Genomic DNA, 26,380 nt, shown 5'->3' on the forward strand with positions numbered 1-26,380 from the left:
TAATTGTAAACAAACATTTTTGTTTATTGTCATTGTTCCTGATTTGAACACTTGGACCATAACAGGCATTGGGCATACCAATAAAGCACCTAAAACTCATGACATTATTTGATATCCACAACACATACTGTCTTACACAAATAAAGTATTTGTTAAATTGAAATATCAGAAAGACAGCAATACTACATTTACAAAGCTGTTTGTCTTGGAATGAGAAACATGTTTTAGACCCCAGATCTGATTATTAAATTTACGCCAATAAGTGATTTTACCTGAACATTTAAACACTTGTTTATTTGAGGGGGGCAACCAATTTACAGCAACCAGCTGTTAACACAGACATTAAAATACTTAAATCCTCAATTAGCTTTTTCTTAAAATATTAGAAAAACGTCTTTTGCAAAGTCTAATATACTGTAAAAATGCATTTTAACAGTGTGGGCTGCCTTGAAAGACAAAAGGGCCTACACTTAAAAAAAGTATTATTGTTAAAATTACACTATATCCCATATAAAGGAGATATAGCTTTACAGTTATTATTGTTGATTAAAATGAATCTTGTAAATAGTGTTTGGCCTATAAAAAGTGGTTTACTATTAAAGCACATAGTTTGCTGTGGTTTAAAGTAGGGATCTGGGGTAGATATAGCCAGCTTTTTTAAACAACATGATTAAATGTATTCTATTATAGCGTGAACATTCATAAATAATTGAATTATATTTACAAATATATTGGCCTATGATGAGGTGTAATGCATAATGTACGATTGTGGACAAAGACTACACTCTATGTACCAGTGTTCACAGTGGTCTCAAATGATTTGGAAAAAAAATAGAATTAAAGGCTCAAAATATATATTAAAAAGCATTATAACATAGTAATATCAATATAGTCATTTTCTTTGAGTAATAAAGTAATCTTTTAAAAACACAAATGCATACGGGTGATAAATAGCTAAATGTTCATATATCGAGATGTTTATCTTAAAATAAAATAAGGATGAGGGCCACAAAAATGTTCTTTTAACCACGTCGTTGCTTAAAGTGGAGTCTGTTGTGGTCCTCATTTTTCTCTTCAACAAGCAAAATACTGGACTTCATAACATTACATAATGAAAATATATGTATATATAGATATATAAATGTCAAGACAGAAATATAGAAAAATATTAATAGAAATAAAAAAGAAATACATACTAGACAACAAAAGTTAATCGTAAGTATACAGTGTATACTTATTCATTGTTGCGTTATGTTTTCCGTGAGAGTTTGAACTTCAGAACGAGCGGCCGGACTCACATGACTGTGCAGCACTTGCATGGCTGCTTTTCTTTTGAATTGCCTTCTTCTTTTGATTCATCTTTCTTAGCCTCACCCTGAGCTTTGTCAGGACTGGAGGTGCTGCCGTTGGGCGGAGCCTGGTCCCCCTTGGCCCCCTCATTTCCTCCTTTGCTCTCCCCATCCTCGATGACCACAAATTCAGCTTTCACTGTTTCCTCTATGCCCAGAGCTTTCTTGGTCTCTGCTTCATCCTCTACATTCTTGTAGCCCATAAACACCATGGTGACTGGGTGCTCTGCGCTGGCATTCTCAATGGCTACATCAGGGTTGGTGCACTGCAGCTTGGCCTCTATGCCTGTGATCTGTTTCTTGGTGTTTTGGTCGGCTTTTGGGCTGGGCTGCTGTAGGCCATTCTCAACTGCTGAAGAAAGAATAAATAGAAGACAATTAGGGTTTTGTACTTTGTTAAAATTGCTTGCTTATAATATAATGGTCCGTTTATAATCCTATAGGCACTTATTCATTTTTAAGTTAGTAATGCTAATGTCCATTTTACGGCTTATTACAAATTATTCATGTCTTTTTATATCTTTTGGACACATTTTCCGGTTTTATCTAATTGCTAATTTTAACTTGGCTTGAAACATTGATATCTTTTCCTCACATAAAGCAATGAGGTAGGTACGAGGATTCAGATGACCGTTGTCATTTATGTATATACATGTTTTAGCATTTATTATTTAATTTGAAGATTTGAAGACATATATACTTGCTTAATAACACAATGAATATAATAGTCTGAATACAATCCTACACACTATTTTGTTAATGTTAGTATCACTAATGTGCATCTTATGAAAATTTTCCAAAAAGATCACATGGGTATTGTATAATATTCCTGATTTCTATCATTTCTTGTTCCCTTATTCCTATTGTATACAATTATCTCTCTACTCTGTCAGAACAATGATCCAAAAATGGTCCAAGCTGTCACTGGGGCAGTATCCTTTAAAGGGGAGATTTCACAAGACTTTTTTGCCAACAACGCTCTAGAAAAGGTGTATTGGACATATATATGTATAAAGGCTAGATGTGTTACGGCGGAGTCTCTAACGTCATCACCTGGCGGCCATCTTACCACAGGCAGCCCGCTCACCTATAACATTGAGCCCAAAGGTGCAGGCACTTTTAAATAACCATAACTCGCTCAACTTTCTACAAACTTTCAAACAGTTTTGTTTCTTACAAACGTTATTAAAGTGGCTATAATTATGGTTGCTTTAACATGTTTCATGAGAAAAAATATTTTTTCGTATAAGTATGCAGTGTCATAGGTACATCTTTGACATTTATAACAAACCAAACCGTTTGAAAATTCGTAAAAAATTAAGCAAGTTATAGTCACCTAAAAGTACATGCTCCATCAAACGCAATGCTACGAGCGAGCGATCTGCCTGTAGTAAAGATGGCCGCCAAATGCGACAGTTCCACTCAATTGCCCTGCAGCGCGGGCGAGACATCTAGCCTTTATACATATATATGGTAGTGGACGCTCTGACGCTCAAATGCATTCTCTGAACTCCTCTCAAGTGGAGGTTTCCGCCTTCCAATTGGTTGCCACCGAACATTTCTGCCTTCCGATTGGTTGCCACCAAACTGCGTCATAGCTCATTACCATAAAGTTGAGCTGATTTCAACTCTTTCTCGACGCTCACACCGTACATGACGTACCGCTGCTTGCTGCTGGCTCTCATTGAAAATGAATGACTTCCGGCCACTTCGACGCTCTCGCCGTTGGCGGCGTGAATACACAGTAAGGGGCTAATCACACCAAACGCGCTTTAAACACTTGAAAACGGAAAGGCGCTACGTGGCTTTTTATATTGCTAGGCAACCACCAAGTTAGCTGTCTTGTCAATCAAATATTGAAGCGTGACCGCTCTTTTGCTGTAAACTGTCATATTAGCAGAAACTTTAAAAAGAGGGCGCTTGCTCTGACCTTGTTTTAGGGTGAGAGGTGCACAAACACGCAGAAGAGAGTGAGCGAGTGGAGTCTGGTTCTTCAAAGCAACTGTAAACTTCCCTCACCACAACGGAAGGCCACGCCTCTCCCCTCATTTGATTGGACAATAGAAAGACACGAATGACGTCGGTTGCTTTTCCGCTTTCAGTGGTCCTTCAAAAACGCATGCTGCAACCGGCGGCAAAAACCGCAAGGCGTTCAGCGTGCATACGCTCACTGCCCATAGAATAGCATTCAAAAAAGGCGCCTGCAACGGCAATTAACGCGTTTGGTGTGATCAGCCCCTAAGAAGAGTTAGCTCAAAAATACCATATAGAATTTTAATTATAGCATGTTAAAATTGCCACTTGGTAGGTGTGAGCAAAAATGTGCAGTTTTTGGATGTGTCCTTTTAAATGCAAATGAGCTGATCTCTGCACTAAATGGCAGTGCCGTGGTTGGATAGTGCAGATTAAGTGGCGGTATTATCCCCTTCTGACATCACAAGTGGAGTCAAATTTCAATGACCTATTTTTTCACATGCATGCAGAGAATGGTTTTCCAAAACTTAGTTACTGGGTTAATCTTTTTCCCATTTTACAGGTTGATAGAAGCATTGGGGACCCAATTATAGCACTTAAACATGGAAAAAGTCAGAATTTCATGATATGTCCCCTTTAAAAGATTCTAATATGTACCATTTAGGTGCAAATATTTGGTACCAACATGTACCTAATATGAACTCTTTTTGACTTTTCTATTATGGCATACTTTTTGACATGGTACCGTTCCAGTAACAGCTAGGGACCAATTTTATGTGCTCTGACTCTGAGATCAAATATCTTAAATCATCTTGTTTATCTTATTATTATTTGTTAGATTGCAAACAAATGACAGCACAACAAAAGATATAAAATACGTTTTCAAACTCACCCTTTACTTGACCATCAGGTGCCTACCAAAGAAGACATAACATTGAACAATATTATTAATTGCCATTAACTCTTAAGTAAGCTCAGTAAAAATTATTTGCTGCCTTAATATTTTTTTGTTGTTGAATCAACTCAGATTTACAAGTCATTTCAACGTACTATTATCTATCTTGACAAGAGATGAGTTGTTACAACTACAGATAAGTTTTTTAACTGTATTTTATAAGTTGTAGCAACTCATCTTTTGTCCAGATAAATAATAGTAAGTTGACACGACCTGCAAATCTGAATTGATTAAACAACAAAAAAATAATGCAGCAAAGATTTTTTACAGTGCAGGTGAAAGTCATATAAGTCTTACATTTTCATTGCCCTGTTTATCTCCTTTATTCACATGCTCACCACTCTCAAGTTCATCAATCTCCTGTTCTAATCTGTTGATTCAAAGAAATAAAATATTAAAATATGTTTTTCACTTCTGTCACTTATAAAATATTGCAATGGTAAAGGCTAGAAAGGCACCTGAGGATGGTTTTCTCCAGTAGTTTGGCTTTGACTTCATCATCATTTAATTGTTTCTGTGCCTCATCCTCTCCACTGGATGGCGCTCCATCCAAAAGCCATCGCTCTCTCAGTGCCTTTGACTGTCAAAAGAGAGCATCTGAGTTAAGATATTTGAAGCTTAAACAACCTTTATAATATAAGATTATCCATATATATATATATATATATATAACACAACTATCATTATGCTCCGTAATTGCATATTGACAAAATATGCTCATGAAAAATGAGATAATGTCAAGTGTGCTGACGTAAACAGATCTTCTTGGCTGTCTGGCCCATTAGGGGTAGTGTAGCACATGACCATTAGCTGCCCATTAGTTTTTCACTTTAGGGCATTCTCCACTGCTGCTAATGCACATATACACATGCTGAAGAGAGACACATTCTGACAGGCACCAGCTGAAACAGGATTTCCTGCCAGAGCCTCCTGTCCTTGTTTGTAGGATAAGAGAGCAGGGTCCGACTGGAAGGGCTGGATGATGCACAACTGCTAACATGCTCTTTGACATCTGCGCCTAATACACCTACAAACATAGGTGGTGCTGGACATGTATTTATTCTTGATTAAAGAATTAGTGACTTGGTTTTTGTTTTAAATGAATGAAATGAAAACAACAGGAAGGATAAGAAAATTACCTGTAAAAGTATTTAAAACTATTGAGCATCAAATGAACAACAACTGTGTGAGACTTGTTGTTTAAAATTCTGATTTTTGTCCACCTTGCATGCAAAAACAAAATAGTGAATGATGGCATATGTGTATTCTTATTCAAGAGGATACACATAGTTAGTTATTCAAGAAGATAAACTAGTTTACAAACTACTACTGCTGCCAACAGTGCTATTTCTATTCTAGACTGGCAGTCAGAAGAGGCTTCTCTAAGCGTCCAGCAGATAAAACAAACAGCTGCACAACATTAAACAGTGTAAAGCAGACAACCAAGATAAGAAAGATCACAGAGGTCTTAATAACACCTGTTGTTCTCAAAACATGCTTAAAAGTAAGACAACAAAATGAACATATAATATGCAATGCAATAAATTCCAATGGGGAATCATTATTTATAATTTACCAGTCAACTCTGTAACTGAGACAAGATGATTTCCCTTTTTGACCAAAAAAATCAGCATTATTATTGCGCGTATGTTGTTCTGTTGTATTTGTTCACTCTATAAAAGGATGTGTTTATGTTTTGTGTTATGCTATTATGTGTATATAACACATTATGTGTTATTTTAATGCATTGTGTTGATTTTGTGACAACACAAGATGTGTTAAAACAACACAACATATGTTAAAATAACACAATGTGTTGTCTTTAACTAGACACAAAATCAATCACAACCATTTTAAGAGTGTTCTTATTTTATTACTGACCGTTTACTTGAACAATATTTGAAATTTATAGTAGTTTTTGGTGTTATAACCTTATTTATTAAGGCTACATGGGTGAAAAACAAGAAAGATAATATTCTGGCCTGTTTTTTACTGCTTTTTGGTGGGGCCAGTGATAATTTGGCAGGGCCAGTAAAATATATGAACCGGGCCAATCTGTGTCAGTTCTTTCAGAAAAAAGTTTTTTTGTGATTATTGCAGGCAAAAATTCTTGAACTTGTGGCACGTGTTCTTAAAGTGACAATAAGTAGGATTTACCCCCATCTAGTGGTGAAATTGTATTTTGCATTCAAACGAATAATGCTCTCTAGCGCCTCGCTTTTCAAAATGCGTGTTGCAACTACGGTAGCCGTTATGTAATCACGGATCTCCTTATCCGTTTCAGCTGGTTCACGTGTTCTGAATAAAAAAAACCTGTTGGGGAAACGCGTTCATAGGCTAGTGCTTTTTGTCCCTCTCTGCCAGTGGCGGCTCGTGACTGCTCTTCCGAGGATGCGCTAATTCAGAATAAGTGTTCGGATTGTCACGTGTGTGGTTCCCTTTTCCAAAATATGTGTCATGCATGTGGAGAGATCCTGTGTGCGTCACGTGTTTTGTCAAAATAAGTGCCTGCTGCACACGCGTCAAAACCGTTATGATAAAAGAGACGCTCACATTCCCTAAATACACGCAAGACACTCCCTTAACAGTAAACTCTGATTACGCATGAGATTGTGCTAGTATCAGGCAAACGCGAGCGTCTCTTTTATCATAAACCCTTTAGAAGCGTCTGCAGCAGGCACTTATTTTGGCATGACACGTGATGCACACAAGATCTCTCAAAGCGCAGAACACATATTTTTTAATGAAGAACCACATAGATGACAAGCTACATACATGTTGTGACGAACTTCGCATCGTGCGCTTCAAAAAAAGAAGTCCCCAGCCACCACTGCTCTCTACTATTATTATAGTTTATCATGGAAGCCTCCTTGGACTTACCCGTTCAATGTAAGTAAAGAGAAGATATTCTAAGCTTACAAAGAACTGTCAGATCACTGGCAGAGGTCATTTGACACCAACGAGGACATATATATGAATTAAGACATTGTTTTTGATTAATAAAATACTTAAAACCCTACTTGCTGTCCCTTTAAAAATGCGAAGGAATATGCTGGATATGTATGCAATGAAATTGCGGGAACTTGCAAAAACTGCAGGAACTTACAAAAATTGTTTGCAGCTTTTGAATGATGTTCACATCACATAATTAATTACGTCATTTCATAACATTCATGGCAACAGGAGACATGGCTGCGCTTGTGTGAAGTAAATGCAACAGTTTTCAACTTTCTGCTAAGATCATGTGATTATGTGATTTCATGTGATTATGAAATCATGCAAGCCCCGCATATTTTGTGCACGGAAATCTGCAATTTATGCTGCGAAAGTGCATCGTATTTGAAAAAATTTCGGACTTTGTCTGATTATGCTGTGAATCATACGATCGCATAATCACGTTTTTCTGGAGGGACTGATGTGTATGTAAATTTTAGCGGAATCTTGTGGTGAGATTGCGAATTGCAACCAACAGCTCACCCCTCAATTTTTAAAATGCATATGGTAGCCGCCACAGGACAAACATGTCGCCAAGGATGAAATGCGCTCTGTAGAGCAGTTTGTCCGTTTAGGGCTACTGTAGAAACATGATGCCAACTTCCATGTAAGGGGACCCACTGCGTATATAGATAAAAACGGCTCATTCTAAGGTAATAAAAATAATACAGTTCATTATGTAAGGTCTTTATACACCACTGAAAATATAGGTATGTATATTATATTGCATTTCTGTCAAGAGATCATTTTAAAAGTTACACAATGTACATTTTATTCATGAGACATCTAATTTTATTGCTAATTGTCTAAACGATTGTCTTAGAAAACAATTAAGATATTAAAGAGACCTCATATCTGTTATACTGAGAAAATAATGCCATAATTGCTTTGAGGACTGACCTTGTAAATAGTGTATAAGCATCTGCTAAATGGACATTACAAAAACAAACAACCCTCTCATCATTACCAGAAAAAAATGTTGACTGAAATGAGCCTTTCATTTAACACAGTCACATGAACTTTAAAAGACTGAGGCAATCACTAACATTTTTCTCTCTATTCTAAAAAAAACCTGATCAGTAGGGCTTCCCGAAAATGTCTTACTTCTCGAAAATGTCTTACTTGCTAACACACTCTCTTTTATCCAGTCTTTTCTATTGTTTTTAAAATCTGGGTTAGCATTAAACATAATTACGAACACAGAGTTGCCAAGAATGACTCTGCTTTGTTTTATATCCTGTGACTTAACCTTCCACACACTATTTGTAACAGGCCAAATTGGCCGTCTCTGTTTTTCTCCTCATCCTTCAGCCACCCCCCCCCCCCTCACCCTCTAGTCTGCAAATTCTGGCGTGGTGACAGATATGCTTACATCACCACATGTTCACACCCATTCATATGCGCATGCAATACAATCACAGCACAGAGGGAAGGACAAAGGATCTGAGTCTCTCTCGGTAGGAAACTCAGGCTTGTTCCATTGTTCCCCATAGAGCAAAATCCACAAAAGACAATGGCAGGTATAAAACAAACAAACAAAAATATCATGTCCTTACATGAGATAGCAAAATGAAAACAATTGCCTTGCCAGATATTTGGTAGATGAGGATAGGCACGCAGGAAAGCTATTCTTGACCAATAATTCTGTACTGCAGGTCGGAATCTTCAGGATTGGCATAAATTTTCATACTTTTGCCTGAGTGAAGCTAACAAAGTATGCACAGTGTAAATGTCACCGTGACATTTTAATTCAGCTAAATAATGACTTTTTTAATGATTAGTGTCTTGAGCTGAATCACTTTATAATTTACATTTACCAAATTTAAGCTTCTATGTACCTTTTCCAGTATTAAAATATTTTATGAGATAACAAATACAACGCTGTGTAGGTTGACCTCCCTAAAAAGTGTAAACACTGCAGGTTTCGACATTGTTTGTGTCCGAATGTGGTCAGTCACATTGAATCAACCAAAGGTTTGAGTTTGAAGTGGGACCACCTGTTGTTCAAACAATAAAAGTTAAAAAACCTGTTTAAAAACTGATATTATATTTGCAGTTCTGTTTGGTGCACAATGGAGCTTCAAGAATTTCACCAAAGGAACAACTTAAAACTGTACACAATAAAACTAACATCTTAAACAGCAACATTTTAATTCAAATGTAAAGTAAATAAAATACTAACTGCAAGTACAGTACTACAAACAGTACAGTGGCTAAAGGGTCTCAATATTCCCAGAAAATGTACAGTACATGGGCGTTTCAAAACGCTTGTGAGAGGATTGGACTTGCCATAACAATGCAGAACTTAAAGGGAGGATACCGATTTTTTCCCGTCCCCTCAAACAGGAAACTGCTGTTAAAACTTCCCCTCCCCACCAGCAACTTCAAACTCCCCAAAAATCAATCTCACATTATAATTTTCAACACTAAGGCTTTAAATAGAAACATCAACACAAGTGTGAGACCAAACAATCAGTAAATTACATAAGCACTCTGACCTATAACCCCAGTGTAAAAGTCTTGGCCATGACACAGTGACACAATTACAAGCAAACCTAGTGATAGATCTAAGTAGAAACATACATTCGTTTTTAATTTCATTATTTTATTTCAGTTGTTACATTATTTTGTTTATCATTAATGAATTTTTATTGCATTATATTTTTTATTACATATTCATTAATTTATTTTATCATTCACTTTTTCTCTTATTTTTATTATTCTTTTATGAATTTTTATTCTATGTAGTTATTCTATTTAACATTACTTTCTTAAAGACGAGGTGTATGATCTCTGAAAGCCAATGTTGACATTTGAAATCACTTAAACAAACACGCCCCTACCCCAATAGAATCTGGACCTTCTTTTGATTCTCGCCACATACATACACAACCCAGGCAATGATGTTGGTTAGTAGACACACCCATTACTGCTGATTGGCTACAAGTGTGTTTTGGTACTCGCCCCGACTCCCTTTTCCAAAGTGTTTTCCAAAAATCACGCAGCCCGCCTTTAATGTTGTTATTCTTTTGTTGACCCTGTATTGTCTCCAATGGTCTCCATCTCAAGGTTCATAATAACGTCACGAGACAATGTTTTCAAACCACTATCTTGCATGGTATACTCTTGAATTTTTTTCTACACTTTAAAAAATGAAGCATGAAGTTTGTTTTGCAAGTCAATTCAACCTAGTATTTTAAAGGGGACATTTCACGAGACTTTTTAAAGATGTAAAATAAATCTTCGGTGTCCCCAAAGTACATATGTGAAGTTTTAGCTCAAAATATCATTTAGATAATTTAGCATGTTAAAACTGCCACTATGTACGTGTGATCAAAAATGTGCCGTTTTGGGTGTGTCCTTTAAAATGCAAATGAGCTGATGACATGCAAACACAAATCGCAATGATGGTGGTTTGTTGAAATTAAAACTCAATTGACCTATCGCTAAGCCCCGCCCCCCTTAGTTACCGCTCCCAGCTCGGACAAACACACGGTTGTTAGCCAGGGCCGGCCGGAGGCATAAGCGAACTAAGCGGTTAAGCGGATTAATACGCAAATTTAAATAGGGAAAGTTTATCATTTGCACGTGTTACAAGGCTTGCAAATGTTAAACATTTCAAGTGACTTTAAACAATTTAACCCACAAAAGGCGCTAAAGTGAGCAGCTTTCTGGACACACATGCGGTTGAATGAGTCCGGTCCAGCTCAGTCAGACATGATCCTCATGCCCTTCAGAGATCAGAACACTTGATGTTTAAAATTTAGAGAAAGTTACGCTACTGTGTGTCGTACTGTAGTCCATTAACATACATTTGAGAAATAGAGCACTGAAAAACAACATAACGTTTTTATGCTGCCCTGTTTGTAATTCGTCCTCCGTCTGTGTGTGTGCGCGCTTGTTTAAATGCACTCAGTAGTGCACACATTGAGACGGGTTTCAGAAAGCAAAAGAACATAAAATCTTTCTGTTTTTGACAGGGCACATACAAACAAAATGATCTCCAAAGTACTTTTTCCAATAAAAACATTTGTTTATGTCTTAGGTTTATGTATATTAGGCATAAACCAGGTCCGTGCTTCTCTTAAAGAGACAGGAACCTCAATGAACCTGCTTAAAGGAATATTCTATTTTCTCAAAAAAAAATCCAGATAATTTACTCACCACCATGCCATCCAAAATGTTGATGTCTTTCTTTGTTCAGTCGAGAAGAAATTATGTTTTTTGAGGAAAACATTGCAGGATTTTTCTCATTTTAATGGACTTTAATAGAGCCCAACATTTAATACTCAACTCAACACTTAACAGTTTTTTTCAACGGAGTTTCAAAGGACTATAAACAATCCCAAACGAGGCATAAGGGTCTTATCTAGCGAAACGATTGTCATTTTTTACAAGAAAAATAAAAAATATGCACTTTTAAACTACAACTTCTCGTCTAGATCCAGTCGTGATGCGCCAGCGTGACCCCACGCAAAACGTCATGACGTCAAGAGGTCACAGAGGACGAACGCGAAACTCCGCCCCAGTGTTTACAAGTGTGGAGAAAGAGGACCGTTCCTACGTTGTTGTATGTGGAATGATACTAATTAATGTCTTTGTGTCAGTTTATTGTTTACAATGGTCTGCAAATGTGCGTTTCATATATGTGAACACGTGGCCTCTCTACGTCACTACGCATTTACGTTAGGTCACGCAGGAAAGGACCTAAACAAGAAGTTGTGTTTTAAAAGTACATCTTTTTTATTTTTCTTGTCAAAAATTACAATCATTTTGCTAGACAAGACCCTTATGCCTCGTTTGGGACCGTCTACAGTCCTTTGAAACTCTGCCGAAAAAAACCGCCAAGTGTTGAGTTAAAGGTATTGCAAAGGACTTTCTATTTCCGGGTGGATCATCATGACTATTGGTCCTCCTAGTTGTCAATCAAGAGTGTTGTGCAATTGCATTTTTTTAAAAAGTGGAGAAGGCGGTTCTTTTCTAAAATTCGAGAAAATCCTCCGCTATACCTTTAAGTATTAAATGTTGGGTTCTATTTTAGTCCATTAAAATGAGAAAAATCCTGGAATGTTTTCCTCAAAAAACATAATTTCTTCTTGAATGAACAAAGAAAGACATCAACATTTTGGATGACATGGTGGTGAGTAAATTATCTGGATTTTTCTTTTAAGAAAATGGAATATTCCTTTAAGTCTGTGTCATTAATGTTAATCAAACAACACAAGACAAAGGGAAAATCACTTCTGTAGATCTTTATTTTTATATTTATATAATTATATTTAATTCATACAATAAAGACAGTGTTATGATTCATTTGATTTGATTTCTGTACCTAATGCAAATTTTAGCCCTTACTGTGCAACTTTGTTATTTTTATAAATGTTTGTCATTTCTTTATTTTTTTTATTTAAAAAATGGTGGGAGGGGGGCCCCCAAGCAAATTCTGCTTAGGGCCCCCAAGAGGCTCGGGCCGGCAGTGTTGCTAGCTGTATTAAATTGGGAGCTGTCAGTTTGAAAACCTTGTCCCAGGATGTTTTGGATATATTTTGGACATTGTAGGACCACCAAATGGGACTTAAATATGCCACAGAATGATACATTAAAATTTAAACATAAATATGGTGCAAGATTGATTTGGAAGCGAGGGTTTGTAGATGAGTTTGCAGTTTAGGTGAAAATTTGCTCTGTCTTGTTTGGGTTTAGAAAATGGAATAAAATAAATGTTATTGCCCATCCTCCCAGGATACCTGGGATTAGTGATATAAGTACCCCATGCACATTGTAGAAGGGGCGGTATTATTATAATAAGATCCCCTTCTGACATCACAAGGGGAGCCCAATTTCAAAGACTTAAGTTACTGGGTTGATCTATTTTTTACTTTTCTAGGTTGATAGAAGCACTGGAGACCCAATTATAGCACTTAAACATGGAAAAAGTCAGATTTTATGAAATGTCCCCTTTAAGTTTTGGCTTGAAAAGTTGACATAACTTATAAAAACAAGTTGAAATTGTTAAACTTAATTTTTTATTTTTTTTTAAAGTTAAAGTAAAAAAAATATATATGCATATTATTTACAGTGTAGTCAGACCAAGTTAGTCAGACCATCAATTTAACTTCAATTATTCAATAAACCATCTTTATTATATTTACATCACTTTGTCTCCTGCCTGCTATCTTCCCTTCATCTCTTTATCTGCCCTGTGGTTGATTTGAAGTATTATCTCACAACAGAATGGATTTTTTTGGTGCAAATTTAGTAAGTTCCTGATGAGGAGAGAGATCTAATGAAACTGGACTCTAATTGAATCTAAGATCTGCAAGCCATATCCATAGTTGGATATATCACTAGTCAGACATGAGGTTTTCATTCTTAAATAACATTTATATCTATTAGCTATTATTTCTTGTCTACCTTAAGATGCTGGAGTTGTCTGCGGTCATCCTCCAGTTGTCTTCTTTTGTTTTCAATCTCAGCATCTCTCTTTCTCTTTTCCTGAAAGACAGAGACAGTATTTTAAACAGTATTTTAAATATAAATATTATTTGCCTGTGCAGTTAAGAAACTGCACAGGCAAATGCTGTAAGCCACACATAATGCAACCTTATGCATTAGACTAATAGCATTAATCACATATCCAGGTTAAAGCTAGCACTTCCTCACCATGTCATAATGCTGAAATGGCATATTTTTCTGTAACTCTTCTCATAGGAAGAACAACTAAAGGCAGCATTAGTCTGGTGAGAGATGGTGTTTACACAACGATTCTAAGCCCCATCAATAATTAAACACAGAAAAGTGCTTAAGCATTGATAGATAAACATACATTAGCCATTATAGATGGTCATTGACATACAGTTACTGAGGAGCAAATATCCCATGAGACTAGCATCACTTAAGATTCTGTATCCAAATGCTGATGCTAAAGAATTATAATTGGATATAAACACATAACTATCAGGAATTCACAATACTGTATTTCATGAGTTTGCACGTTATGTTTATATAATCTTACGTACGTGGACCATTTTTTTTTAGCTTACTGTCTGCTATAGAGAGGCTCAGGGAGGCTCTACTCGAACTCCAATTTGCCCCACCAGGCTATTATTGATGATTATATAGGTAAAAACATAGGAGGAGAATGGGAGCAGGATGGATGCTGAGAGTATGTCGGGAAGAAGAGGCTGCTTTTATATCCTGGTAATAATTCGAAGATTGGATAAGTGCACTTCTCCCGAACATATGTGACCTTGCCTGTTAAAACCTAGCTAGTCATTTACGATTTACTGTTTTCTACATAAAATCATTCAACTTAATGTAAAGAACATTCAGTGAAAATATAACCTTAATATTATTAATACTGACTGAGTAAGATCAGAATGTAATTGAAATTAAACTTTGATGCTCCTAATATCCTGATACGATTATAAGACTGTAGACTGGATTTCACAGGCGTATGTTTAATAACTTTATTTTACTGGCAATGATCAACTTTTTGAAAGTAAAAATGACATACATATATTATTATTATTGGCATAAATGTTTACTTACAGCAATGGCCCGGAGTCTCTCTTCCTGTGACAAAGCTTCCGACATCCTGCAGGAAAAAGCAGTGGAATTAGATTTAACATGAAGCTTAATGAAGCAATTAGGATCACTTTTCATTCATGTAAAAGCACCAAAACTTTCTACAAGCACTCTGAAGTTGACACAATACAATTGGTTTCCATCATAGAAATTTACATTGCTAGGTTTTTGGTCCAGTACTATTCAATCAAACTGATATTCTCAAGATCACCATTGAAGGACCGATGAGATGTGTCATGTCAATATTATTGATTTTACACCAAAATTACTATAAACATAAAATGCGTAGGGTAAAATGTTGGTTGTAATGTAATACACAGCTGCAGGTCCATTCTTCTTAAACAGTTATTCGTGTGAGCAATTGTTTCATAATGCATGGTCAGATCCTGCCCTAATCCTGACACATACAATGTGCAATGCGACTTTTGATGACATTGATGTACTTCTTTAAAGGACAAGTTCGGTATTTTACACTTAAAGCCCTGTTTTCAGATTGTTTATGATGAAATAGAACGGTTTTGACTGAAATTTGGACATATGATGCTGTCCCGAGTATTTTCGGGTGTTTGTTCCATCACCTCCCACCTCTACAATGTGTGTACAAGGTGCACTGGAACAATCCTTCCTAAAATGCATTATACTTTCGTTTACAAAGACGTGAAACTCACCGAGTGGTCAGGGGTTTTCACTGATATCCTCACACAAAAATCGCTGCAAAGATGCTTTCCAACAGTTGTTTTAGCATTCGTTGTAAACTTGTGGACCTATTTTTCCAAACGCCTCACACCCGTACATTCTTCCGCTGAGAGCTTGAATAATAAACAGTCCAGCCCAGTTGGTGGCAATAATCCGCCTTTGCCAATAGCAAGATTAGAAACAAAGTTCCCTGCAGCGGAGTAATAACGTACCTCACAGCACATCTAATACAAGTCAATGGAGTTGGACAAAACTACGATAAATCCTGTTGGTAAGCATCTTTTGGAGCTATTTTTGTGTGAACATATCAGTGAACACCCCTGACCACTCGGTGAGTTTCAGGTCTTTGTAAACGAAAGTTTAATGCATTTTAGGAAGGATTGTTCCAGTGCACCTATACACCCATTGTAGAGGTGGGGGGTGATAGAACAAACACCCGAAAATTCTCTGGACAGCATCATATTTCCAAATTTCAGTCAAAACCGTTCTATTTCATCATAAACAATCTGAAAACAGGGCTTTACTGTAAGTGTAAAATACCGAACTTGTCCTTTAACCTGCCAAATTTAGTGTTTAAACTAACAGCTTATGCACCTTTACCATGTATTATAGCAGAACCTTGTTTTATGGCTACACATGCTTAGTTCTTGTAAAATATGAGTCCAGCACGTCAAGAATGTTTTGCACCTCTTTCTTTCGAAGGAAAGGGTCGATGGCAATCGATAAGAGACATGGCTGTCTGTTACTCTTCTCAGAAATCAAACTTCAGATATATACAGAGCGAATGCAAGTCTTATATTCACAGCACAATGCTGTTGGTCGCAGCAGGCCAGCAGAGATGGAAGAAGAGGGAAGTTATGAATGGCATGCAAATTTCTAACAGTGCTTTGAATTCCTCCCTAAATTGATTCCAGAACTTCGACATACAGTAAGCTCAACCTAAAGCGAAGACCAACTCTTCTGAATAGATCCAAAAGAAAGAAACATAGCCCAACTGCTATATACAAATCTATAACACAAATCTTTAGTTATTCGTTACACTTTAACCAAAACAAACATTGATACCAGCATGACTCTCCTCAGCACCAATATTTGTGGTTTCAAAGCTATTTGTTAAATTAATCTGTGTCCTTTTTGAGGGGGAGACAAAACACACAATGCAGGGTTTGAAGACAATAAGTTTCAAAAGCAAAAAGGACACGCGGATAAAAACAGAGGTCAACCATGCAATAGGAAGATGGGTAATGGAATGTCAAGCTTAACCTGGCACAATGATGTCTTTTGTCATAGTCTGATTTATTACAGTGTTCCACGCGGGTACACAGAAAAAGGGCTTCTCTCGTGAAAAACAGCTGCAGGGGAAAACATCCAGCTGATTAGAAATCTCAATGTGGCCCGCCCGAATGAAGCCAGTCACATGTTTTCTCCCTCACAGCACAAACTGTAAAAGGTTTGTTGATATGCTATCTCCACTTCATCTCTATATTTTGGTGGTAACACTTTAAAATAAGGTTGTATGTGTTAACATTAGTCAATGCGTTAGCTAACATAAACTAACAATGAACAATACTTCTACAACATTTATTAATCTTAGTTCATGTTATTTTCACCATTTACTAATTCATTTTTAAATCAAAATGTTTATGTGTTAACATTAGTTAAAGGTGCAATGTGTAACTTTTAGAAGAATCACTTGACAAAAAATGCAATATAATATACATAATATTATCAGTGGTGTATACAGACCTTACAAAATGAACTGTATTATTTTTATTACCTTAGAAGGAGTCATTTTTATCTACATACATCGCGGGTCCCCTTACATGGAAGTCGCCATCATGTTTCCTATATGGACAAACTGTTCAACAGCGCATTTAGTTCCTACGTTGTCTCAGACATTTCGGAATTGAGGTTGGTTGCAATTCGCAAACGCACCCCTAAATGCCACTAAAAAACCTACACTGGACCTATAATGCACCATGTACTAACATGAATAATTTTACTGGCATTAACAAACATTAACAATGATTAATAAATGCCAAAAAGTGTACAATCCCTGCGCTCTGCCAAAAAACAAAACTTACACTTAGCTATGTATACTGTGTTAGACTTGATGAGACTACTGTAGTTTTAGTGCACTTATGTAGTGCTGTTCTTGTGTTGCTCTAATTGCTTCTATTGTTACCTTATTTGTAAGTCGCTTTGGACCAGTGGCGGCTCGTGACTCCTCATCCGAGGGGCGCTAATTCAAAATAAGTGTTCGGAGTATCATGTGTGTGGTTCCTTTTTCCAAAATATGTGTCCTGCATGTCGAGAGATCCTGTGTGCACGTGTTTTGTCAAAATAAGTGCATGCTGCACACGCGTCAAAACAGTTTATGATAAAAGAGACGCTCGCGTTCCCAAAAGACACTCCCTTAACATTAAACTCTGATTAAACATGAGATTATGCGAGCATCTGGCAAACACGAGCGTCTCTTTTATCATAAACCCTTTAGACGCGTCTGCAGCAGGAACTTATTTTGGCAGGACACACAATCTCTCAAAGCGCAGAACACATATTTTGAAATTACAAATCACACACATGACGGACGGACTACATACATGTTGTGACGAACTCGCATTGTGCGCCCTCAAAAAAGAAGTCACCAGCCGCCACTGCTTTGGACAAAGCGTCTGCTAAATGTAAATGTAAAAATGTAAAAGTGATACATTTACTAATGTTAACAAATACAACCTTAAAGTGTTATTATTTTAATTTTACTGTCCGATTTCTGACCTCAAGAACCGTTCACAATAGAACTGATCATTATGAAATCTAAGCAATAGCTTTAATGATTTACTTGACTAGTTGGTTAAACTGTTAAGCATCGCCGTCCCGAATACGGGACACCTTAATGTTTGCATTAATATTGTTGATGTAAATTTTAATCTATCACTACAAACTATATATCGTTGGAAAAGTCTAAGCCTCCAGAATAGACATTTCAACAGTGTTTTATAAAATAAATTATGTAGGGAGAGTAATTGATTCATTTATGAAGAGAGTGTGCCTCAAAAAAATTATTTTCTGCTAAATGTCACTGTCCAACCAGCAGGACGACTACATTTACTTCAATGTTTGCATATGAATTCTTATCTAATCATGACAAACTGTATATTGTTTGAAAGCTCCAAGAGTGTAGATTTAACTCAATAGGGTGGGGTGACGCTTTAAAGGTTAAAGGTGGGGTGCATGATGTTTGAAAAATGTCTACTAACCAACATCGTTGCCTGGGTTGCATATGTTTGGGGGCGGGTCTATCAAAAGAAGGTCCAGATTCTTTTGGGGTAGGGGTGTGTGTGTTTAGGCGATTACAAATGTCAATATTTGCTTTCAGAGATCATGTACCCCACCTTTAACTTAAATCCTAGATCAACTTCTTAGTGTAGAATATATATACACAATGTCACATAATACCTGCATTTCAAAGCACTAACTTCAATAGATACGGCAGATTAGGATCACATTGTGGATGATTCATGGAAAAATGCCCACTCACAAAACATGAAGTACACTGACAGTAACAAACACAACAAGCAAGCAAATAATGATACAAGCATAGCAGTTGTCCTACAATCAAGCCCACCGTACTTAAACAAGACCTTTAATAAATTATAAGGATTCAGTAGCGATTTGCTTTTCGATTAATCGCTCTGCCCTAGTACAGTGGTTTTCAAACTGGGGGCCGCGAGATGGTGCCAGGGGGGCCCCAGTTTTATGACATTTTATGAAATACATTAATTTATTATGAATTCGGTGTAATTAAACCTAAAAATATAAGGCTACTAACCAAAAGCGCTACTTTTTTGTATAATTTAATGTTTTTTTAAATTAAAATGTTGAGTTTTAGAACAGGTTTTTGTCACAAATTTTCTTTGGGGGGCCGCCAAGGAATGCACGGTACACAAGGGGGGCCGCACGCTGAAAAAGTTTGGGAACCACTGTCCTAGTACACAGTTGAAAAATCACTAAAGATGCAACTAGAAACATTGTAAATGAACAAAGTAAAAATTAAAAAAACTAAACCACACATTAGAGGGAGATGTGATGCATGTGGCTGCAACATTCGGGTTGTATTAAGGACCAAGTACTCACTAGAGACTCAAATTTAAATGTAATCCACAGTCATTTCCCAGTCCCACCCTATCTCTCTCTCTAGTCACTCTTCACTATCCTTCGGTGCACTTGTAAAATGTAATGGATTCTGGTATTTCTCTGAACGTCAAATATAGGGCTGTGCAAAAATATCGATACAGCTAACTATCGTGATACATTTTTCCCTGATAGTGCAGAGATGGGACCAAGTCACACATGTGCAAGTCTCAAGTAAGTGTCAAGTCTGAACCTTCAAGTCTCAATTAAGTCCCAAGTTTTTTTTTCTTGGGCAAGTCAAGTCAAGTCGAGTCCTGGCTATGTCAAGTCAAGTCAAGTCAAGTCCTGTAGTAGGTCAAGTCAAGTCCAAGTCAAGGCACCTTATTATTGTAATTTTACCTGCAGAATCTGATCTTAATAAAGATATATAGAATATAAAGATATAAAGAAATACTCATGTTCAGTAAAATACATCATGGAATCAAACAAAATTGTAATCTCTTCCGTTCGTGCGCCTACATTTAAAATAATGAACTTGAGCGTGCAAAAGACGCGATATGTAAACCGGCCCTAACATTGTAGAATCCAGTCATTTTTCTCTAAAGAAAAAGTAGCCAAGTCTCGTACCGATCAGGGAAGTATTTTTTAAAAATAAATTCAACTTATTTTGCCTACATTTGTCCCTAACACGGTATGATGAGGGTTAATGGCTACTTTAGCTATTATTACATTAGCCAACTACCAACTAACTAACCAGATATTAACAAATTGACAAGCACTTACTGGGCAGAATGGCTCTTCAAATGACGGACGAAATTGGAGGTTGCCGTCTGGCTGCCCGTGATTTTAATGTTGCATGTCTTGCAACAGACTGTTCGTCTTTTGCCATCTTGTTGAAGCCGAAAGCGACGACCCTCGCTACCCCTCCGGCTGACATATTGATATCTGTTTTAAGTGGGCGTGGTGTGTGGAAGGTACGAGAGGGCATGACTGATGATAGTGTCGTGATTCAGTCATGACAACAGCATTCTCAGCCTGCGCTCCAACTGGGTCAACTTTATTTTTAAAATAGTTCATATATTTTATATTCAAACTGAAAACATGATGTGATTAACACTCAAGTCATTCAAGTCATCGTGTCTCAAGTCAAGTCAAGTCCCGAGTCTTTAACTTCCAAGTCCGAGTCAAGTCTCAAGTATTTTATTTTTTGTCAAGTCAAGTCACAAGTCACAAAAATAGCGACTCAAGTCGACTCGAGTACAAGTCACAAGTCCCCATGTCTGCGATAGTGTATCAATATTTCAATATAAAAAATAAAAAAATTAAATCCCTCTGTGTGCATCAAACGACCTCCTGTGCCGCTGCTGTAATACCCAGCCCTAGTCTAATATGTGCCAAGAGCATTTAGTCAATATCATTATCTAATTTTTGACGGAGATGGTGTTTAGCGGCTTTTGCATCTGAGCTCTTCGATTGACCTATGGCTAAACCACGCCCACAAACGCGATTAGCCAATGACAGTGCACTAGCTAACCCAATACACTCGGACATTCTCTGCTTGCACGTCCATTGAAATGCATTGCAGTTAGTTTTCGTTCGTTTTTATAGGTTTTTCTTGGCATTTTAAGTTTTAACCGGTGGTCAAACTGTGTGCATGGGTACATGCAACTCCAACACTAGGTATCTCGAGATGCTGGGCGACGTTGTGTATTTTTACCTGTTTTTAGCCTTTCCCAAGCTACATCTCAACCGAAATAAGTGTTTGCTCTGGACAAGGATGTCTACATCTGTTCTAAGCTAAGTCAACAACGTATTTAACGTTATCTTTAACATCTCCAACGTAACGTTAGCCTAACATTAGAAAACATTAACGTTAGCTTCTAGCTGCGTTGTACATCATGTCACTTAGCTTCATTACTGTATCTGTAAATAACCGAGGTAACAAATGTTATTTGTAATAGCATGTTGTGCTGAATGATTCATGATGTAAATATACTGTAGCACCAAACTAACGGATAGGTACTCTTAACGTATGGGAAAAAGTCTTGTCCTGAAAACGTATGCAACCTGTAAGTTACATATTAAATTTGATCATGATGGCAACGAGATGCGATTTATCACGTTTACACTGTGATCTGTAAATTTTTGCGTGGAGCTGAAGCTTTTCATCGACTTTCTCAACAATAAAATTATTAATATAACCCTCCAATGCATAGTTAATCCCGTTTTGGTGACTTCGAGATGATATATAGTCTTTCTGTCTCTAAAAATCAATTGCCTCCTGTGAAATGTCTCCTCCTGTGACAGCTGCTTACCGCCTGTTCACCGAATGTTGATTGTTTTTCCGAATGAGTGGAGGGGCGTGGCTTAGCCACTAATATCAAAACTGCAAAAACACAAGAACAAATCTAGATAAACTTTACCAATTGATTAGTTGGCTGTTGAAGGACTAGTCAATTAGTTTACCAAAGTGTGTGATTGCTACTCTCAACAATGTGCACACTCTAACTTTTTTGACCAATGCACGGTTGAAAATAACCTAGCATTTTAGAGTACATTTAATCCCACCGTTTGTTAGTTAGGTTTATTGAATGTTACGTTCTCGGTTAAAGCTCATTCAGGATAAATTAAACTAGATTTTAAAATCCCATCCATGATTTATGCAAATTAGAACAACACTGAATCAGTGGTTTAGGAATGAGAAGAAACGCTTTGAAAAGTTTCAGCACCATGCAGCCATTTCCTTTCGCCACATCTCATTGACAGCACTAGAAAAGCACATGGGAGTCCAGGAAAAACACAACACTATAGCCAGCTTTATTTAATCTGTGAAGTCTCCACTGTGGTTGCACTTATCTTGGAGCTTGTTTCCCCTCTCTAGTCCACTGCTGGGCAACACACTGAAGCCATGCTGTGACCTTTTCACTGGATCACTCACTGGCCAACAAAAGTGCTTAAAATGCCAAAAGTGACAAAGAGCAGCCAATAGATAACTGTGGCAAGAGCTCGGCTGAGAAAATGCATTAAAAACCCAACACGGCATTAAGCAAAGACTTCCTCACTTTGACGATGCAATTTCATTTAAACTTTGCTTTGACAAAAATGTCAGGTTCTTCTTGTGCACTGGGCACTAATACAAATTACACTGACAATTACAACAAAGCAGGCCCATCTTCATTCCTTAGAGACAAGAAGAAAAAGTGTAAATCTCTCCTGAGAGCACTCTCTGGGTTTTAATGGCGTGTATATTATAACTATTTTTAAGGCATGCTGCATTGAACCAAAGCATATCATCCAGAGCAATTCTGGTTCATGCAACAGCAGATTTATTTTTTTGTGAAATAGTGGAGCACTTACAAAAACTATCCAGACTAATTTTAGAATATGGTGCTATTAGGAAAACAAATTAAAGGCCAATTGAGATATTATGAATAGTTTTTAGTACAAGATACAAAAGCCCTACTGCTCTAGTTCAACTGCAACCCACCTAGCGAATACAGAAAATAGCATTAAGTTACATACTAAGTGATATTTGATTGCGAGGAATGTGGGAGGGAGACTTCAGAAACTTCAACATGAACATTTTGAGCAGGTCCAGATTGGCTATAGTAAAAAAACACCAAAAGTTTCACACACTCCCTTTTTGAGATTTGCCATGAGCAGGGGCCCCAACAATGCTGGGGAGGAAGGGAGCGTCCAACCTCCTCAATCAGTTAGACCATGGGTGTGTGCATGTAACATATAGAATATAGGTCATCTCAGATGATTACACTTTAAAGGATCTTCTCACTTGAATCTGTTAATTAATTCAAACCCAGATTCAGCTGTAAATTCAAACAGATATTCAACCATGTGGTCAATAACCACAAAATGTTCATTGGTGGACGTTTAACTATTGTGAAATATCTTCTATAAATTATGTTTTTTTTAAATGAGTCATATAATGTGCACACATGTTTTGAACAGCAATTAAGATATTTTCATAAGGGGTGACGTGAGGAGAGAAGGCTCGAGTATATCAGAAGAGCTTAAGCTACTGCTATTATCTGCTACAGAGCTCTGATAAAGAAAGGGAAATATATAGGTGAGAGGTTAAAGCATCAGTGGCAGTACAGAGCTGTTCAATTTTAACTGTTAACCAAGTCTAATCACAGCACCTGTCAGAGGAGTCCCTGCTGCTGGACTGCTATAACTATGAAGAGACACCACCACATCATCACATGTTTCTGAATATATTATTACATTTTATGAAGATGTATACGATATATATACTAATGAATTATATAAAAAAATCATTCAAAACTAATGCTACCTTTCATGATGTCAACAAACAACAAGAGGGTCAGTGTGTGAGCCCTACATTATTTATTTACTTTTAAATAAAAGTTCTCCCGGAGAATCCCCAAAATAAATATTCCCTAGCTGTCAGTGGGGTAGCACACTTTAAAAAGGTCCTAATATGTACCATTTAGGAATGTGTACTAATATGAACTCTATGTGCAATGGTGTACTTTTTGAAAGGGTACCACCCCAGTAACAGCCAGAGACAGGGAATACACTGTAATAAAAGAGTGCACGTGAATCCACTTTGAAAAAAAGCATCTGCCACAGGCATAAATGTTAATTTTGATAGCATTGCAAAGATTCCTCTGATAAAAATGTGCAATTGGGTTCCTGACAGAAAGTTTGCTGTGCTAGAAAATGGCATTCATATAAAGATTAAATGGTCTACATGCACTACATTTTGAGGGATGTAACGCTATAAGTAACTCATTAAAATGATTAAAAAAATGACAGTAGTCCTTTGAATAAGTCAGCCACATATATAAGCGAGCACTGCGAGGTTTTGTTCAGTAATTGAAGTCTATATGGCAGCTCATCAATGACCCAATGCCTCAAATGATCACGCGAGCGTAAACTTGACTGACAAAGCTTATGCCACTGGATGAATGTGTACAGGATTGACAGCTCGTCGCTGCGTGTCGTCTTGTCATTCTTCAGAAAAGGTAAACACAAGACCACGAATTTCACAATAACAAAAAACAACACTGTTTTACGCAACGTAGGTGATACTGATCCATAGCACAAACAGCGCATCGCGTAACCACTATCTCAGTCTCGTTTTCACAGCGTCCTTGTCGAAAATAAAGCGTTTCAGTGACATGATCGACATTGTGGGTGTGTGTGGAAATCTGAGACATAATAAACATCAGAATAATGTCACGGTTTCAAATGATTTACTTTTAAGCGCGGATTTTCAAAAAATTCCAGATCTCGAAACTGAATTACCAAAATACGAAGCAATTTCACATCACATGTTGGTTAAATCCAAGTCTACACGGCCATATTGGATCGTCCCGCCCAGTTTCATCAGTACGGTAAATAAAGAGATCTGTTTAAATAAATAAACCGACACTGCTGTTGGACAAGGATGCGCTGCAGCGTGTTGTTGTGTTTTTATTCGATTTATCAAAGCGAGTGCGTTTCATGAAAATCTGTTATAAAATACAAAACCTGCGTATATAATTATATAGCCGTCTGTATTCTCTATTGAAGAATAACTGTAACAAATCTCACACTGTGTTATATGGCGCAATTCTGTTATACTAGCTGTTCACATCTGTCTCTCATATTGTAACGTATGCAAGAAATTATCAGGACAATTTAAAGCGCCACGCCAAGATTACAGTACAGTATGAGAGATGTCAGAAAACGGAAAAAAAAAATCAAAAACAGAAGGAACATAGGAATTGTTCTAGAAATAAATACTCACTCAGTGGTCAGACTCGTTCCCCTCCAATAAGAAATGTATCTCTCTCTCTCCTCCGATTACAAAAAAACAAAACCCCCGCTCGGAGGCGTAGTATACGATATAGGGAATCAATATTGCTATGATCTAATAATCTGCATTAATTTTGTTATTCTCCCGGGTTGGAGTTCAGCTCCTGGCGGAGTTGTTCTCTCTTTTTCGGGGAGCGTCGCTCAACCCGACGGTGAATATTTCTGCCTGCGTCCCTGTGCAGCCGATTTATCTCTCTCTGCCTCTCTCTCTCTCGTTCTCTCCCTCTCTCATGGCTTGATGGGTTGGGATGGAGCGCGTGTCTGTTGACTCCTCACTCCCCTTTGTTTCCCGCGCGACACTTACAGCAATGTTAAGGGCAATGTCTGGCATCTCCTGCTGTAGTGAGAGTGGAGATGCTTAGATACTGTACGCCTCCCTCCGGACACTTGAGGGCTGTGACTTTTCCCAACACGGACCAGAGAAATACAACGTAAACATACTCTAAAAATATCTTTTATCAGAAATTTGCTTAAAGCACAAGGCTAAGTATACTTGTCTTGTAGTTATGTTTACTCTTTTGATTGAGTACTACATAGTTATTTTACAACGTTTTACAGAAAATCTAAAAACATTTTAGCTTTACTTAAAATGGTATGTTTTTGTAATGCTGTGGCATGTGACAATTTGTGACCCTGACTGTAAAAACCCAGATAAAGTATTTTTTGTGATTTACTGTTTTCTACAAAATAACTGTAGATTAAGTTCTCACCATAAATATAGCCATAAACATTGGTGTATTGGTGTCTGGAGAAGTGGGTACTCTTAATTTATGCTCCCATTTTTTTTAAGTAGAAGTGAGTATACCCCATGACATCTTATAAAGAAGTGGGTATACACCATATACCTGCG

At 37.2% G+C, this 26,380-nt stretch overlaps 1 protein-coding gene across 2 annotated transcripts; it reads right to left on the bottom strand.

Annotated features, from left to right (window-relative positions):
• palm1b (paralemmin 1b) lies at positions 1-25,887 on the bottom strand. 2 transcript variants are annotated; one of them, XM_055202148.2, is made up of 7 exons: positions 25,463-25,887; positions 14,824-14,869; positions 13,687-13,767; positions 4,737-4,858; positions 4,576-4,648; positions 4,216-4,237; positions 1-1,698 (listed from the first exon to the last, which is right to left on the bottom strand). In XM_055202148.2, exons 2-7 carry the CDS (start codon positions 14,866-14,868, stop codon positions 1,295-1,297), a joined length of 747 nt encoding a protein of 248 aa, XP_055058123.2. In that variant the 5' UTR covers position 14,869; positions 25,463-25,887; the 3' UTR covers positions 1-1,294. The 2 variants fall into 2 exon arrangements, with proteins under 2 accessions (XP_055058123.2, XP_055058122.2); XM_055202147.2 differs by having other exon boundaries at positions 1-1,701; positions 25,463-25,886.
• Positions 25,888-26,380: the final 493 nt, after the last annotated feature.

This window comes from Misgurnus anguillicaudatus, chromosome 2 (genome assembly GCF_027580225.2).
Source record: "Misgurnus anguillicaudatus chromosome 2, ASM2758022v2, whole genome shotgun sequence".
Classification (NCBI taxonomy): Eukaryota; Metazoa; Chordata; class Actinopteri; order Cypriniformes; family Cobitidae; genus Misgurnus; species Misgurnus anguillicaudatus.